This window comes from Chiloscyllium punctatum, chromosome 12 (assembly GCF_047496795.1).
Source record: "Chiloscyllium punctatum isolate Juve2018m chromosome 12, sChiPun1.3, whole genome shotgun sequence".
Taxonomy (NCBI): Eukaryota; Metazoa; Chordata; class Chondrichthyes; order Orectolobiformes; family Hemiscylliidae; genus Chiloscyllium; species Chiloscyllium punctatum.
In genome coordinates this window covers 14,838,725-14,858,167 of record NC_092750.1, presented here as the reverse complement: position 1 = coordinate 14,858,167, position 19,443 = coordinate 14,838,725, and the positions used below count along the sequence as shown (strand labels likewise).

The following is a 19,443-nucleotide window of genomic DNA, read 5'->3' as shown; positions in this document are numbered from 1 at the left end:
CTATTTATTTCCCATTCCTAACTGCCCTTGAGAAGGTATTGGGGAACCGCTTTCTTGAACAGCTGCAGTCCATGTGGTGTGGGTACACCCACAGTGTTGTTAGGAAGGGAAATCCAGGATTTGGATCCACCAATGACGGAGAAATAGTGATATCATTTCTAGTCAGAATGGTGTGTGACTTGGAGAAGGACTTTCAGGGAGTGGTTTTTCCAGGCATCTGCAGCCCATGTCCATCAAGATGGGAAAGGTTGCATGTCTGAAAGGTGCTTCCGAATTGGTGAGCAGCTGCAGTGCATCTTGTAGATGGTACACTCTGCTGCCCGTGTGTGTTGGTGGTTCAGGCAGTGAAATTGGATGGTGGTGCATGGGATGCCATTCAAGCTGGGCTTCTTTGTCCAAGAAGGTGTCAAGCTTCCTGAGTGTTGTTGGAGCTGCTCTCAACCAGACAGAATCTGTTCCTTTAATGCTTTCCTCAATCCCCCCTTGTGCCATAAAGTGCAATGATTTGCCTGCTATGTTCTCGAAATGCAAGTTGTTGTTGTTGAATGGGAATCATGTGATCTAGGGCTGATGAGCTTCTAAACCATTACTTTCAGAACTGAAGGCTTTTTAAATGGGAGTCCATTACTCAGCTGATGAAACTGATGATTTTTGAAATAAAATTGCACATTCTATCTCTGAAGTAATTTGTCCCCTAAATGGGCACCCGGACCTTTATTGGCAGAGACAAAGAGCCTTCTGAACAGAAATTCAATGCACAGCATGCCATCGCTTCAAATGGGAACTCATCAGGTTTATTGCGAGAAGTAAAGGGCCATTTCTCTCTTTCTGTCCCTCTTAGTACTTCAGTTAATTGTCCACTTTGTCTGATCGCCCAATTATTTATTGTTGTGCATAATGGACTCTCTGAATGGTGCTCAGTAAACTACTATTAAAGCTACCAGATTCACTCCATGGAAGTCTGCAGCTCTGGTACTAAAGCACTTACTGAAGGAGGTCCTCTGTTCTCTGGAAACTCTTGAACAGGCAGGGGGCCCAGGCATGTAGTTTCTGAGCTGGTACGCCTGAATTCTGGTCACTGTCAGAGTGTTGCAGTCAGGATTTGGAAAGGAAATACTTTGAGTCCTTCAGGCCGTTGCACATGATCGAGGCAGCCGTCAGATTGTCAGTGTGCATTTTAGTTTTATTTCTGATGTATAAAACCCCTTTGTGTTTAATTCTTCAGAAGATGTTGTCCTGTGTTGGGTCTTGTTCAGAATCAAAATAAAGCCTTTGTTCCTCCCACAGCAAAACAGTCCTCAGCATTACTGCTCATCCTGGACAAAACCAGTAAGCAGAGACAGGATTTTTCAAATCATTAACATTGCACAATGGGCAAGTGTATGCTTGTACCTTGACTGATTGATAACAAGTTCTAAGCCTGTATTGGTTTTATCTTGAGGAATGGAGTTCAAAGATATATGCAACTGGTAAGATTTTAGATCAAGTTGCTTCTGGGCCATTCAAAGGGTAATTAGAGTCATAGAGTCACAGAGACATACAGCACAGAAACAGACCCTTTGGTCCAACTCGTCCATGCTAACCAGATACCCTAAATTAACCAAATCCTATTTGCCAGCACTTGGCCCATGTCCCTCTAAACCCTTCCCATTCACTTGCCCATCCAGATGCCTTTTAATATTGTAATTGTACCTGCCTCCACCATTTCCTCTGGCAGCTCATTCCACCCTCTGCATGACAATGTTGCTCCTTAGGTCCCTCTTAAATCTTTCCCCCTCACCCTAAACCCATACTGTCCAGTTATGAATTCCCCCACCCCAAGGAAAAGACCTTGGCTATTTACCCTATCCATATACAGTACCTCTCATGATTTTATAAATCTCTATAAGATCACCCCTCAGACTCTGACACTGCTGAGAAAACAGCCCCTGGTCTATTCAGCCTCTCCCTGTGGCTCAAACCCTCCAACCCTGATAACATTGTTGTAGACCTTTTCTGAACACTTTCAAGTTTCACAACAGCCTTCCCATTGGAGGGAGACCAGGACTGTGCACAGTATTCCAAATTAATTAAACATTCTGAATAAACATTAAAACATAGTTCATGACCTCAGGATCTCCCAAACTGATTTATAGACAGTGAGGTATTCTTGAAGTTCAATGACATTAAGAAATAATGATAACCAATTTGCACACTGCAAGCTGCACGTGCATTAGTGAGATAATGACCAAGTAATTATATTTAACAGCGTTGAATGGTGGAATAACTATTGGCCACAGTACAGGAAGATTGCCCATCACTTCTTAAATGAATGCCTTGGGATTTTATTTACATCCATCTGAGAAGGCAGACAGTATCACTGAGAGATGTTTTCTCCACAGTACAGCACACCTTCAGGGCTGCACTAAATTGTCAATCCTAGGTCATTTACTCGATTCACTGGTTAGCTTGTTGACTGAGATCAAGTATGGTGTCTGTTCTTATCTTATGTCTCATCATCTTATACACTTCTATAAGGTCTGAAGGAAAAAAGGTCCAACCTCTCTCTATAACTCAGACCATTGAGTCCAGGCAACAGCTTTGTAAATTTCTTCTGTGCTCTTTCCAGCTTAATAACATCCTTCCGATAACAAGTTGACCAAAACTGAGCACAATATTCCAAATGCGGCCTCACCAACTCTCCATTTTTCTCCTACACTATGCATGTACTTCTCATTTCCAGAATAAATTGGAATAGATAACATTGGTTTGAGAATGAGGGATGTGGTCTCACAAATCTACTCGAAGTCTTTGAGGAAGGAAGTAACTTGGATAGAACAGAGAGAGAGTAATTCACCAGATACAATGGGCCAGATGCTCCAAGGAGTGACAATCACATGCTTTTTTTCAAGTTGTGAAAGAGCTCAGCATTTCTGACAATAGATTCTGATCGGAGCTCCCTCAGACATGTGGAGCTGTACTTCCATCCTGACAGGTCCCTGGTAGTGCAGAACAGTTAGGGGAAAGCAAACCGTGTTCCCTTTCTCACAGCAGTCAGTTTGGAGATGTAAAGTTCCAGAACCAGAGATAGCCAATGTGACAGCTGCTGTGAAAGGCTAAATATATAAGTTACATGTGAGGTTAGGGTGCACAGAGGGTAGGGTACCTGTTAAGTCAGGAGCCAAGTGGCTTGACAATATTGTGCCAGGTTTGTAGGGTGCCAGAGTAGAGTGTCGGGAAGGGTAGGGTGCAAGGCAACAAAGGGATCTGGTAAGTAGGATGCCAGGGTATAGGGTGACAAGGTGGTCAAGTAACTGATGGAGTGTTTAGGATAGTTTAGGATGGGCAGGACATAGAGTCACAGAGTCATACAGCATGGAAACAGACCCTTCGATCCAACCAGTCCATGCTGACCAGGTTCTCAAACTAAGCTAGTCCCATCTGCCTGCGCTTGGCCCATATCCCTCTAACCTTTCTATTCATGAACGTATCCAAATGGTTTTAAATGTTGCAACTGTACTTGCATCCACCACTTTCTCTGGCAGTTTATTCCACACACTGAGTAAAAACAAATTGCTCCTCATATCCTTTTTAAATCATTCTCCTCTCACGTTAAAAATAAGCCCCCTTGTTTTGAACTCCCCCATCCTGGAGAGAAGAACCTTGTCATTCACCTTATCTAAGCCCCTCATGATTTTATAAACGACATATGAGGTTTGGTAGTCCAATGGGATAGGTTGGTGTTGGGTCCCAAGGGAGGTGGTTGTCAGATCCATTAGTGCAGTTGGGGTGGGGGAGAGTGGTGGATGCAGGTGATGGTAGACTCCATGGATTAGGGGTTGGGGAGGTGTGATGTGTGTCTAGCAGCAGACTGTTACATCAACGGGCTGTAGTTGGTGAGGAGTTGTCAGGTGGCCGAGCAATGGGGGTGGGATACAAATCCAATGTTTTGAGAGGGGCTTTGGGTGTGCTGACAGGGAAGTGTTCAAGTCCTGGGGAAGCAGTAGCCATGACAGAGCATCAAGGTTTGGGGGGGTGGGGGGAAGGGGCAGTTCCCCAGAAGAAGAGGGATGTAGTCAGATCTGAGTCTTGATGGTTTTGGAGTCGTGGACGCGTGTGTAGTTGGGGATGTGTGTGGTAATTTGGGGATCCAGGTGAATAGTTACTCAGGAGTTAGACTGGGATTTTAGTAGTCCAACTATCCCTTGACTTGACTGCATTGGAACCCACTGAAATCTCAGATTTAAATGGATACTTTCAGAAAATTCCAAGCATTGGGGAATTGCCCAGAGGAATGTTCTATTTTCCCGGACAATTCCTTTGGACTCTGCTATACTAGGGATTACACAGGGTCCCCATGTGCAATCCTGGAATAATGACATCGGAAAATCCGGGCCAATATATCTGGACTTTCAGAGGAGAGTTGATTGACTGTCACGTTGGTCTAATGAAGAAAAGATTAACCAGCATTAATTAACTGCACATTAGCTAAATGTAATTAGAAATGGCTGAGCTGCAGGAAAACAGAAGTTGAAAATAAACAGTAAAATAAACTCCAACTGTGAGGCAGAGATTACAGAAACTCAGTGGGAGGGGGGAACGGGGGATGGATTGGAAGGGGTGGGGGGAGGGAAGGGGTTTGGAGTTGGGATATGGCATGTCGTCCACAGGGATTATTCTATTTACACTATTCAAGAACAATATGTAAGTGGGTGATAGGGCAACTTGATACAAGTTTAAATTAACATGCTCAAATTTGCCTATTGAATAGCAGCAACTGATTATAAAAGTGTATGAAGTGTTTTTCAAAACACTTTGATGTGTAAAGACACGACATAAATATGATGCAAATTATAGAACATGAGGCTAGAGATGCTATTTCCCCATTTTGTAAAAAAAAGGTTAATGCCTTCATAACATTGCTGGAATTTCATACAGTTAAACCAGAATCAGACGATTAGTCATTTATAGACTGGGATAAATGACTTTCTATCATTTTTTTAGCAGATCAAGTCACTCATATGCTAGAGTGGGGCTTGAACCCACAGCTCACTAATATGAAGTATGAGCTCTACCACTGAGCCAAGCTGTAATTATATATATATGAGCTTCTGAAAAAAACAGCTCAAACCTTTAAGGCTGTAGTCTCTAGTCCCATTGTGGTGGGTTGGTGGTTCAGTGGTTAGCACCGCTGCCTCACAGCACCAGGGTCCCGGGTTCAATTCCAGTCTTGGGCCACTGTCTGTGTGAGTTTTCTCTGGGTGCTCTGGTTTCCTCTCACATCACATCACAAAGATGTGCAGGTGAGGTGAATTGGCCATGCTAAATTGTCTTTAGTGTTAGATGCATTAGTCGGGGGGGGGGGGAGGGATAAGTTACTCTTCAGAGGGTCGGTATTGACTTTTTGAGCTAAAGGGCCTGTTTCCACACTGTAAGGAATCTAACCTCTAATCTACTGACCCTAGTGAACATTTCAGGATCTGACCAGCAGCCTATCATATTTATATCATATGTGATGGATACATGTCATGCCAAACATAGTCTCCTGGAAAGTTAGCAGTAACCCCTGTACATCTGGATCTCAGTCGAACTTCTATCCTATGTATTGTGCCCTAGCAGGACTGGAATATAGAGTGTTTGCTCCTTTATTGCTGTTTCAATCAACACTGTTAGGTAAGCTACACTGACAAATACTTAACAAAGAATATAATTGTGATATTCCAAAGCTAAGCACAGGTATATAAAAAAAAATTGTGGAATGTGGTTCCACAGAAAAATCATTGCATTGCTGGCAACAGATTGAACATTATGTCAAACATGATGCAAAGCTACCTTGAGTTTCACCCGGTTCACCCAGGGGATGGATAAAACCGATTAGAACCTTTCCTCAGGGAATTAAGAAATGTATTTTCTTCTTCACCAACCAGGCAAAAGTGTGAGACAGAGCCTCCCCATGCAAATCTGGGCTCAAGGTTCGCCTGATTTTCTAACCATCCATTTCAGTGGATGGAAAACTGCTAATGGCTTCCTGCAAACTTTGTAGTAAATGTTTTTGCAATACATTTCCCAGAGCTCAAATGCATGAGTGACGGAGAAGAAAGTGTGCCTGTAAATGCATCAAATAGACCATCATTGTACCCAGTCACATTTAAAATTCTGGGCTTCTTCTCAAAATGATTACGTCTGTCTCATGATATTTTTGTTCTAATTCAAATTTTTTTGAAAAAAAGAGATAAATTTATATTCACAACATCCCAAAGTGCTGCACAGCCAGAGCCAACAGGGAGAAATATATCCCACATCTGACTGAAGGCACATTGAACAATGCACTGTAGTGTCAGGTTTGTTTATGTGCTCATGTTCTGACTTAGAAGCAAACATGTTACTACTGAAATAAAGTTGTCACCCTGCCTTGATGACACTGTGTTATCCTTAAATCACATTTTCTACTCACTGTTCATTTTAATTTCACGTACGAAATATAAATACAATCAACTTGGAAACAGGGGTGTAATTCATCTTATAATAAGGAGACTTTGAATCTGTCCCATTTCCATTGATGTTTATGTTCAAATATAACGCTTACTGGATTTGCCTTTGCTCCCTGTTAATATAATGTTCCAAGTAACTGTGTATCTATTGAACTGATCAGATTTGAGCGGGGGGGGGGGGGGAGCGGAATGAGTCGATCACTTCTGCACAGTACTACTCCATCCAGTCACCAAACACAAAAATTAGTTTTCAGCAGCTGGGATGATCTGCAGAAATGTCTACTGTTAAAGCACAAACCATAGGACACACTCCTTGCTTTACTCGTGGGTCAAACCTTTTCCTGTTTCAGGAATGCACAGTAGCTGCCACATTCTCAGACAAAGTGCCCATTGATGCTGAAATGTCTTACTCATTTCTTTGGCAGAATGCTGGCTTTCTCTGGTCATTTGATGGTTTGAATTGAGTGTTTTTTTGGAGAAGTAATTGCTTGTTGATTATCGCTTCATGCATGGTGGCTGGAAGAGAGAGTTTATTATAATGTCACCAGGAAGGTCATAGGGTTGGCTGTTGTAAAGAGCCCTCAGAGCATCTGACTGTAGAACAGGATGACATTAAGGGAAATATATAATAAAAGTGTTGTGCAAAGCCCTGTACTTGTGCCCAGTATATTAGACCATCCTTCCTCCCTTTTTTGCATGATCATCTTGGTTATGTGTCGAGCTCTTTATCTATGCATAAGAGCTGACAGAGACTCTTTCATTGCAGAAACCGCTAGATGCAACGTGTCCAAATTCTTGGCGACCCTCGAATAAGTCAATTCTTTTTTTTTCTCTTTCTTTCCTTTTAATTTGCCTTAATTAACTGGCTTGTTGCTGGGTTGTGAGAGAGGAGTTTGTTGGGTCTCTGTATCCCATAGGGTCACCTCAGGATATCCAAGGGGCACCACAGCAGGACCAGGCTGTGCTCCTCACATTAATTAGAACCTAATTTGGCACCACTGTACTGTGAAATGATGGTGTGGAGATTAAACCCTGACTTTCTTTTCATAAAAGCCATGTATTTATTTGTTTTAGTCATAGGCAGGAAATTGCATAAACTATAGGCTAGTAATTGGCAGGGGATGTCAGTCTCCTGCACTGAGGTTCAATGAGTAAGCACACAATCATCAGGATAAGAAACTAAACTTGCTCACTCGTGTCATTTCTCTCAACCCCTGTGGGCATTGGAACAGGTTACTTCAAATATAGATCTCAGCCTTTGCATTTCCCCTGGAGCCGAACATTACCAAATCTGCGGTATTCAGAATCACTAAACGTAAAGTCTCTCCAGTGTGGAAACAGACCATTCGGCCCATTGAGTCCGTACCAACCCTCTGAAGAGCATCCCATTTCTACAATATCCCTGTAACCCCACATTTCCCATGGCTAATCCATCGAGCCTGCACATCCCAAGACACAATAAGGCTATTTAGCATAGCCAATGCAGCTAACCTGTACATCTTTGGACTGTGGGAGGAAACTGGAGAACCCAGAGGAAACTCATGCAGAGAATGTGCAAACTCCACACAGATACCTGAGGGTAGAATCGAACCCAAGTCCCTAGTGCTCTGAGGTTATCCGAAAGATTTTGCCCCGCATGTCTTTTTTCCTCTTACTGGAACCAAACCCAGGTTCCTGGCACTGGGTTGCGGCCAGTGTGCTCTGCAATGAAAGAATATGCTTCCTAAGCATCTAGAAGAAAGTGAGGACTGTAGATGCTGGAGATCAGAGTTGAGAATGTTTTGCTAGAAAAGCACAGCAGGTCAGGCAGCATCCGAGGAGCAGGAGAATCAACGTTTTGGAAGGGCTTATGCTCAAAACGACGACTCTCCTGCTCCTCGGATGCTGCCTGACCTGTGCTTTTCGAGCAATACACTCCCAACTTCCTAAGCATCTTGCAAGTGCATTGCAAAGATGCTGTAAGGATTGTGAGAGTCCATAGGTGAAGGGTACATGTGGCTGGTGCCCACGGTCTGTGCCATGAGGTACTGTTTCCCAGTTCTGATTTGGAGGTGCCAGTGTTGGACAGGAGCAGCGCTCCAAAAGCTAATGCTCCCAAATAAACCCGTTGGACTATAACCTCGTGTTGTGTGATTTTTAACTTCCCAGTTCTGACTTCCATGTCAAAATTGCCCGGTGTCTGGTTTGCTCACGCCGTATTAATGAGATAAGGTTTGCAGCTGATAAGGTCAATTACAACCAATAATCCCCGCTTAATAGGGAACTCTCTGCTCCCAACTGAGGATGTCACCTCAACTGGGACTTAACTCAACCTTGCAGCAACCTGCTGCCAGTATTGAGACTGGCTTTGCCAGTCACCTCATGTGATTCTGCCACTTTTCTCTCCAGATCACCTGTAGTTGAGGCCCCTGTAAGATTCTGCCCGTTCAGTTGCACATTTGTGTATGCAACAAGCTTTCATTCCAATAGAACTTTTAAAAAAAAGGCTTGCTTTTACATTGCACTTTTCAGGACCACCATATTTCTCAAAGTGCTTTGAGGCCAATGCTGTACTTTTGAAGTGTAGTTCTTCCTGTGGTGTAGATAACAAGCTGACAAAGTTGCATACAGCAAGCTCCCACAGGCAGCAACGTGGTACTGACCAGATAATCTGTCTCAGTGTTATTGATTGATGGATAAATATTGAGCAGCACATAAGGGCTAACAGGGAGCTTTTGTGGTGGAATGGTAATGTCCCTACCTTCGAAGCAGGAGATCTGGGTTCAAGTCATATCTGCTCCAGAGGTGTATTCCTAACATTTCTGAACAGGTTGATTAGGAAAGAATTCAGAGTATGAGGAGTCAGGGTAAGTAACAGCATACTGTAGATAGAAAACAGGCATGAGGGATAACAGCCAATGGTCTTTCTTCGAATTCACACCATGGGATCTGTGAGAACAGACATGGCCTCAGTTTAATATGTTATTCAAAAGGCAGCATTCCTAACTGTGCAGCACTCCCTCACTGCTGCACTAACATGGCAGCTTCGATATTTTTATCGTGCTCAAGTTCTGGAGTGGAACTTGAAACCTTGAACCTTCCGAATCCAAGGTGACCAATTGAGCAAGAGCTGGCAAACTAACTCCTTTTAAAAGAGGCTAACGTTTAGCCTCAAACAAACACTGAAATTGCTGGGAAAACTCAACCAGCTTGGCAGTACCAGTGGAGAGAAAACAGAGTTAATGTTTCAGGTCCAGTTACCCTCCTTCAGAACTTTGTTTAATGTTTAGCCTCTTGCCTTGATGCAAGCTTGAACCATGTAGTGATGCTTCAAAGCCAATTCATGGACTCAGTTTGCTACATTTCTTTCTTAAGATCCAGAGCTTAATGAATTCATACCATTGACTATCGTTTGAAACTGGAATTTAACTTCTTGGAAAATCCACAGAAAAGTAATAAAATCTGTAATAGATCATGTGTGTTTATATATTGTACCGAAGGGTATTGTAATATGCCTGGAAACATGGTGTTCCACAGGTGATAGTTCTGGGTCCGCTTTTGTTTGTCATTTATATAAAATATTTTGGGTGAGAGTATAGAAGACGTGGTTAGTAAATTTGCAGACAACACTAATACTGTTGGCATAGTAGACAGTGAAGACGTTTTTACAAATGGGTCAATGGACTGAAAAATGGCAGATGGAGTTCAATCTGGATAAATGCAAGGTATTGCAATTTGGTGTAATACACAAGGGGTAGTGCTTATACAATTAATGGTAGGGCCTTGGGTGGTGTTGTAGAACAGAGGGATTATATATAAAATATAGAATCCCTACAGTGTGGAAACAGGCCCTTCGGCCCAACAAGTCCACACCAACCCTCCGGAGAGTAACCCACCCAGACCCATTCCCCTACCCTATATTTACTCCAGACCAATGCACCTAACCTACGCACCCCTGAACACTGTGGACAATTTAGCATGGCTAATTCACCTAATCTGCACATCTTTGGACTGTGGGAGGAAACCGGAGCACCTGGAGGAAACCCACACAGACAGAAGGAGAATGTGCACAACTCCACACAGACAGTCATCTGACACTGGAATCGAACCCAAGTCCCTGGTGTTATGCCATAGCAGTGTTAACCACTGAACCACCTTGCCACCCTGTAGGGATACATATTTCTTTGAAGTTTGCATCACATATAGACAGGATGTTTAAAAAGACTTGCCTTCATTGCTTAGTTCTTTGAGTCTAGGAGTTGGGTAGTCATGTTGAGGTTGTAAAGGACATTGGTGAGGCCTCTTCTGGAATACTATGTCCAGTTCTGATCACCCAATTATAGGAAAGATATTATTAAGCTGGAGAGAGTTCAGAAGAGATTTACCAGGATGTTGCCAAGTACGGAAGATTTGAGTTATAAATAAAATCTGGATAGGCTGGGACTTTTTTCACTGGAGCATAGGAAGTTGAAAGGTGACCTTTTATAGATGTTTATAAAATAATGAGGGGGATAGATAGAGTTAATGTTAGTTGTCTTTTCCTTAGGATGAGGGATTCCAAGACTAGGGGGCACATTTTAAGTTGAGAGGAGAGAGATTTAAACAAGACACAAGGGGCAGACTTTTTACACGTTTTGAATGAACTTCCTGAGGAAGTGGTGGACAATCGCGACATTTAAAAGACATTTGGATAAGTACATGAATAGGAAAGGCTTGAAGAGATATGGGCCAGGAGCATATTCGCTTCACCGTTATTCATTAGGTGTGTCACACACAAGTAGTCCAAGTCCCCAGGCTAATATGCTGAGAATAAGGGCTTGAACCGTGGCCTATAATGAAAATTGAATCCAAGATTAATATTGAATTTAGTTCAAGGCAAGATTCTGAATTGTATTCAATAAAAGTCTGGAATTTTAAAAAAATGAACCTAATGGTGATTGTGGTTAAGAACCTGTCTGGTTCACTAATGTCCATCAAGGAAAGAAATCTGCTGTCCTTACCTGGATTTCAGACCCACAGCAATGTGCTGGCTGATTCCTAACTATCTGGGAAATGAGACTAGCTTAGCCAGAAACATCCTGTAAACAAATTTTTTTTTAAAATCTAGGCACAAAGCAGTCTTTTGTTAACTCATACAATAAGAATTGAATTTTGCAAGGATTATTTTCTGATGTGAGTCAGTTCCTCTGTTGCATCAGCAATAATATTTTTTTTTTGCATAGTCAAAGTTTTGAGGGATCCTCTCTCCCATTATCGGATCCACAGCCTTGTAAAGGAGATCCTAATTTCTCCAGGAAGCCCCACACCCAAGTCTGATGCTTCCTGAAATATAATTCAAATCACCACGTCCTATTATGATGAATTTCCTATTGCGAGACAAGTTTAATGCCACCTCATTTGGAGCCACCCTTATCCAAAAGGACGCATCCACTCTTGCGAGCGCCTGGCTTGAACTGAAGTGTGCTGGGTGTAGGCTCACACAAGTTAGGACAAGATTCTGAATAACATTGATACTATAATCTCCAGTCCTTTTGAAAGATCAGGCAATGGCTGATGCAGTGATGCTTTGGAGTGTTTGAGGTAATCACAGATTAAACAGGGATTAAATGTGAGCAGTTAAAACTGCAGCCTGGGTGGGGGTGGAGGCGGGGGGAGGTGGGGAGAAATAGGAAACCCTCTATAAGAAATGGACTCTAACCTCTGGCACTGCAAATTCTCAATCCTCACCGGATGGGAGTCCAGGTGAGCTGGGCTTAATTAAAACAGTCGTAAAAACACCAAATGCATTGGAAAAATAATTGAACATTTAGTCCAAATGACATTGGTACACATCGTGTTCTCAAGTCAACCCCAACCCCTTTCGGAATGGATCTGTTATCAGCTGTGCCACATCCAGTTTCTCAGTGTCAACAGATGAAGTACTTTCTAACCAAACTGAATTTTTATTCAAAGTAAGCGAATCTTCCCCTGAAAGAGTTAATTATTTTGTTTGAGCTTTTTCTGCTTCGAGGTACTGTATCATTCCAGATAGTGCAATCTCTATTATAGCTTACTCCTTTCATTTCTGAGGAGGTTCAATTTTTCATTTAGCAGACCCACCAAATAGCAGGCTAAATTAATTTTATCGTCTGCAGACTGTGTTTAGCACCAACAGATCATGTTTTGACTTATAAAAGTACAATCTTCAATGAGAAGCCAAACCTGTGGCAATTGCCCCACTTTAGCTGTTAACTTGCAAATAGTGAACAGAGAGACTGAGAGGGACTGCTCCTGAAATGTGTTCCTCATTAGCAACCTGCTTGCTATTATTTGGTTGCTCTTATTCCTGCAGTATGTGTGACATTAAACTGGCCTGTGGAATGATCAGACCAGCCTGGGCTGTTGGCTCACATCAGCCTGTGGCAGCATTTCCGCTCTCAGCTCTCTCCTTTTCCTCCCCCACTTCACATGTGGATTGATGGAGACAGGAAGCGGGCTGGGGAGAGAGGGAGCAGCTGTGGGTGAGACAAACCCCCCCCCCCCGCCCACCCCACAAACACACACTCCATTACTTTTGGAAAAGATGCATGAACTTAGCCAGATGTGCCAAGAAAATGTGACAGAGAGACAGATGAAATAATGGGGCGGGGGGAGCTTAAGACATTAATATGAGCTGGGAGATTTATGCAGCTTAATAATGTTCTTTTTTTTTCATCCTGTACAAAGAGTTGAGAGGATGGAACGGATACCTGTACAGATAGGGAGTACGTGTGTGTGGAGAGGGAGAACACATGACACCCAAAACTATGCATTTATGGTTTGAATAAAGGGAAATTAGAACAAACCATTTGTATTATATCAGGTTTATAGGAGGAAAATGGATTAATAGCTGCTATACTGATATCGCAGCCAAATACATCAATCACACCAGTTATTTGTCTCTTAAAAACTGTTTCTAACTGGAGACTGTGGTGGTAAACTGCTGACCCCAGAGCTTGCTGTAGTTTCCAACGCTGCGGATTCTAGTCATTAATGCTCACTTCTGTAACCTGAGGAAAGAAGGTTTACCTCTTATTATATATAGGGAGATGTATGTGGATATATATGTGTTTCATAATTTAACAAGTTCAGTCATTTTTTTCTTGTGTTGTGGAGGCATTTTGATGTAGCTCAGAATTAGGGGAAGTGGGATGGGAGACTGTAAGGGTGGGGTGAGCCAAAGGGATTGAACCTTAAAACCAGATTGCAATCATTTTCACCTTGGAGCTTAGTCACGACGACTGATTTTTATTGTTTTTTTTGGTTACAAACTATAAATTAGGCTGTGTGAATAGTAAAATGTTAACAGTTTTAAAAAATTAATTCACGGGAAGTGGCTTCGTTGATGGGGCCAGCATTTGTTGCCCGTCCCTAGTTGCCCTTGAGAAGCTGGTAGTGAGCTGCCTTCCAGTACCCACTGCAGTAGATCCATAGTGCCCTGAGGGACGAAACCACAAGATTTTGACCCAGCAACACTGAAGGAACAGTGATATTTTTCCAAGTCAGGATGGTAAGTGGCTTGAAGGGAGCTTGCAGGTCTTGATGTTTCCATGTATCTGTTGTCAGTACTCTTCGAGATGGAAGTGCTTGTGGATTGGGAAGGTGCAGTCACAGGAGCCTTGATGAATTTCTGTAGATATTACATGCTGCTGATATTGAGTGTTGGTGGTAGAGGGATGCTTGTGATGCAGCACCAGTCAAGTGGCCTGCTTTGTCCTGGATGGTGTCAAGTTCTTGAGTGTTGTTGGAGCTGCACTCATCCAGGCAGATGGGAATATTACATCGCACTCCTGATTTATGTTTTGTCAGTGGTGGACAGGCTTTGGGGAGTCAGGAGATGAGTTAGTCACTTTAGTATTTCTAGTCTCTGAACTACTTTTGTAGCCACTGTGTTTTTATGGCTAGTCTAATTCAATTTCTGGGTGAAAGTGAGGTCTGCAGATGCTGGAGAGTGGTGCTGGAAAAGCACAGCAGATCAGGCAGCATCCAAAGAGCAGGAAAATAGACGTTTTGGGCAAAAGCCCTTCATCAGGAATGAGGCTGAGAGCCTCAGGGGTGGAGAGATAAATGGGAAGCGGGTGGAGCTGGGGAGAAGGTAGCCGACAGTGTGATAGGTAAACGGAGGTGGGGGTAAAGGTGGCAGGTCAGAGGGGAGGGTGGAGCAGATAGGAATAAAGGGCTTTTGCCCGAAACATCAATTTTCCTGCTTCTCGGATGCTGCCTGACTTGTTGTGATTTCCAGCACCACTCTAATCTAGACTCTAATTCAATTTCTGGTCAGTGGTAACTCCCAGGCTCATTGAAAATGTTTTGAACAAGCCCAGTTTTTTGAGACAGTTTTACTTTGAAGTCTGTATATCTATTGTAAGTCACAGAGAGACTTGATTGAACCCTGTACCCACTGGCTGAACAGATGAGCACCTCACTCCCCAATCTCCACCACTCCCAGACAGTTCCTGCTACTAATTTCCTTGTTGAGATTTTTCAGAAATGGGACAATATATTAGACACTTCTCGTACATACAAGTTAACATATTTCGATTGGACCCTTAATCAAACCAGCATGATTGCAAGATTAGATTAGATTAGATTAGATTACTTACAGTGTGGAAACAGGCCCTTCGGCCCAACAAGTCCACACCGCCCCGCCGAAGCGTACCCACCCATACCCCTACATCTACATCTACATCTACCCCTTACCTAACACTGCGGGCAATTTAGCATGGCCAATTCACCCTAACCTGCACATCTTTGGACTGTGGGAGGAAACCGGAGCACCCGGAGGAAACCCACGCAGACACAGGGAGAACGTGCAAACTCCACACAGAGAGTCGCCTGAGGCGGGAATTGAACCCGGGTCTCCGGCGCAGTGAGGCGGCAGTGCTAACCACTGTGCCAATAGTGAAGCTATTTGTGATCTAGCTCTGAAAACGTGTAATCAAGATTGTCAGCAAGAGAGCTAGGAGTGAGATGAGTAAAAACCTCTTGTGAAGCCGGTATAGACATGATGGGTTGAATGGCCTCCATCTATATTGTAAATAGTATAATTCTACAAAATTCAAGGCACAAGTCAAATTTTTTAATTTGAATTTTTTTTCTCCGAATGTGAAAATTTCTGCGAATTAGATTTATTTAAAGGTGATGATATCCTTGTTTTGGAACTGTACAAGTTCAAATAGGTTCAAATCCCACCACAACAGCTGAAGTAGTTTAAATTCAATGAATTAATAAATTTGCAAGATATTCTCATTAATTGTGGTTGTGAACCCATTTTTGATTGCTGTGAAAATGCATCTGCTTCATTAATGTCCTTTAGAGAAGAAAATCTGCTGTCCTTACCTGGTCTGGCCTATGTATGACTCCAGACCCACAGCAACATGGTTCGCTCTTCACAGTGCTGTGAAAAGACCTGGACAGCCAATCAGACCAAGGGCAAACAGGGATGGGCAATAAATGCTGACATAGAGTCATACAACACAGAAGGAGCCCTTTGGCCACTGTCTTTGTCAGTAGTGCCATCACTCAAAAATAAAGTTGAGTATTCTATGGCTGCTGTTGTGAAATAAGGACTGCTTTGTGAAATGTGGTCCCAACTGTGAAGCCAACAGTGTGGGTTCAATTCCCACACCAGCTGAGTTCACCATGAATGACTCTCCTTTCCAACTTCTCCCTTCACCTAAGGTGTGGTGATCCATAGGTTAAACTACCACCAGTTGTTTAGAGTCATAAAGATGTACAGCATGGAAAAGAGACCCTTTAGCCCAACTCGTCCATGCCAACCAGATATCCAAAAATATTCTAGTCCCATTTGCTAGCATTTGGCCCATATCCATTTAAACCCTTGCTATTCATATACCCATTCTCTCTAATGAGAGAGCAGCCCTATGGTCCGGTAGAACTGTGGTGAATTTATTTTTTTCATGGAGTCCCAAATATAGAGGACTGCTACGGTGCCATAATGGTAGAGTCAGCTCAGCATTAGCTTTCCTCTGTGAAGCGGTTCTTTTCTATGTTAAAAGGTTCTGCTATTGATTTGAAAACAATGGGACTCCCTTTGGGGACTTTCTGTAAGTGATGTCACCCATTGTTTCACTCCACGGTTTTTCCAGTCATTGGCTCAGATAATGTTTTAACATAAAACCTTTTGTTTTCTGGTGAGTTGTGTTTGTGACACGGTGCAATTTTCAGGGAGCTAGTACAAATTCAACTGTCCGAATGGTCTCTGTCTTAGCTGTAGTCGCTCTGCCATGGAATGTAAATATTAAGCATACAGTCTGAAGTCTAAGTAAATTTGAAGAAATTTTAGCTTTTATTTTCGTAAGTAAACAAGTAAAGTTCAGTCTTGCCCTCAGGCTAAATTGCGTACAGAGTATCTGTCTCCAATGTTCATGTGCAAACAGATGCATATAAACAAGGAGGAAAGTACAAATCATCTCTGTCCCCTTCACAAAACACATAAACACAAATACAAACTTGTAGCTCTTTAACTCACTGCTTCTCAACTTTTCTACATCTGGAACCCCAGCTTCTAAAATTCCACATACCCCCAAAACAAAAAAAATTGTAAAATTGAACAGCTATATTTATTATTGTTTTTGTTTTGCTTACTTAATGTGAACTTAGGCAATTAATATAATCAAAATAACTATTACGTGATTTTTGATGAGCAATCATTCTCAAATCGCGTGTCAACATTCAACATTCAAACCTAAAGTCACATGATTTCCCTCCCCTGTGAAAGCGTTTTTTTTTAAATATAAGTCTTAGTTCACCTTCTCCAGCACCTTCCAAATCCAGGGCCTGTACCATCCAGAAAGACCAGGATTGTAGATGCATGGGAAGATCAGCACCCATGTAAACCACTCACCATCCTGAATTGAAGCTCTTTCCAAACAGCACTATGGGTATATCCACACCCATACCCACCAACCCCAACATCCACCGCCCCCCCTCCCCCCACTCACCCACCAAAGCCGCTTTTGTTTCTGTTATGGGCTGTGAGCAGCTGATTTGTGGTTACAAAGACCCAAGAAGTAAATGTAGGCCATCCAGTCCTACAAACTTGCTCTACCATTCATTAGGATGGTGGCCGATCCTCTACCCCAATTCCATATTGCTTTCCTGGCCTCCCAACAACATGTCAACTCATTGAATACCACTCTCCCATACCATTGATACTTGTAACATCCCCTGCATCATTCAAGTGGTCGTGGGTCCAGCTCCTTCCTCTGGAACCTGGGTGCAAAATACAAACCCACCCTTCACCATGAAGAAGTCCTATACACCAGGCGTGCTGTGCTACTGGACGTTACATATTTTGGATCGAAACATAAAACTGAGGCCCTATCTGTCCTTTGAGGGCGAATGTAAAAGATCCCACGGTAGTGTCTTAATTGGGACAGGGGACAATGGTGTAGTGGTAATGTCACAGGGTTATATTCTTTGATTCAAATCCCATAGCTGCTGTTGGAAAATGAGCTAAATTAATAAAGATCTGCCTGGATGTCCTCTCCTAAAGGACATTATTGAGCTGACAGGTTTCATAACAAGCAATCATACTTTTTCTAGATTAATGGTCATAGATTTAAGGTGATGTACAAAAGATGCAACAGTGATGTGAGGAAACACTTTTTTTTTACCCAGTGGGTTGTTTGGGTGTGGAATGAACTGGCTAGAAGTGTAGTGGAGGCATTCAAAAGGGCATTAGATAATTTTGGATAAAACTAATGTGCAAGAATATGTGGGAAAAGCAGGAGATTGGCACCTGGTGTTCATTTAATGAGCTAGTCCAGGCTCAATGGGCTGAATGGCCTCCTTCTACACCATAACAATTCTATAAATTCCATGAATCCTTCTTTCTCCCTATACCCCTTGATGCCTTTACATGTATTGATTTCTTTCCTGAATATATTCAATGACTTGGTCTCCACAGCCTTCACTGGTAGAGAATTCCACAGCTTCACTAGCCTTTGAGTAAAGAATGTTTTTCTTAATTCAACCCTAACTGGTCTACCCCCTGATTCTAGACTCCCCAACCCGGGAAAATATTCTCCCTGCATCTAGTCTGCCCAGATCTGTTAAAATTGTATCTATTTCAGTCAGTCCCCTCTCACCTTCCTAGACTCTAGTGAATACAGGCCCAGTCAAACTAATCTCTCATAGGAGAGTCCTGACATCCCCGGTGTTGTCCTAGTGAACCTCAGCTACACTTCCTTTATGGCATGTATAGTCTCTCTTCGATAGGGAGACCAAAACTACATGCAGTATTCCAGGTGAGGTCACCAAGGCCTTGTATAACTGCAGTAAGACATCCCTACAACTTCCTGTCTTTTCTTTGTAAATGTTCTGTGATGACTCTTGGTAGACACCTTGAGACTATCACAGCTCCTAGTCTTATACAACTATCCATGGTGACAATGTGACTAACTCTGTCTTTTTAATGTTGCAGTATCGTGATAAAGAATGGACATTGTGGGATCACATAGATGTCCAAGGCATTAAACCAAATGGTGAAGAGATGACATTGGCAGAATTCCTAGATTACTTTAAGGTAACGACAACTTCCTGTCTACTCCTTTGGGTCGTGAGTCATTGAGACATAGAATCATACAGCACAGAAACAGACATCTTGGTCCAACTCGTCCATGCCAACCAGATATCATAAACTAATCTAGTCCCATTTACCTGCATTTAGCCCATTTCCCTCCAAACCTTCCCTATTCACGTACCTGTCCAAATATTTTTTAAATGTTGAAACTGTACCTGCAACTACCACTTCCTCTGGCAGTTCATTCCATAAACTCACCACCCTCTGTTTGAAAGTATTGCCCCTCAGGTCCATTTTAAATCTTTCCCCTCTCGCCTTAAAGTTATGCCCCTCCAGCTTTAGACTTCCCTAGGGAAAAGACCTTTGCTATTCATCTTATCTATGCCCTGCATGATTTTACGACCCTCTATAAGGACTCCATTTCAGAAC

The 19,443-nt window shown here is 42.6% G+C and overlaps 1 protein-coding gene across 1 annotated transcript in view; it reads left to right on the top strand.

The window, feature by feature from the left end:
* uba1 (ubiquitin-like modifier activating enzyme 1) overlaps positions 1-19,443 on the top strand; it is a 298,897-nt gene that overhangs the window by 259,293 nt on the left and 20,161 nt on the right. The window contains exon 23 of the mRNA XM_072581907.1: positions 18,916-19,017. Within this exon, the coding sequence (XP_072438008.1) occupies positions 18,916-19,017 (102 nt within the window). The remainder of the gene's footprint in view (positions 1-18,915; positions 19,018-19,443) is intronic.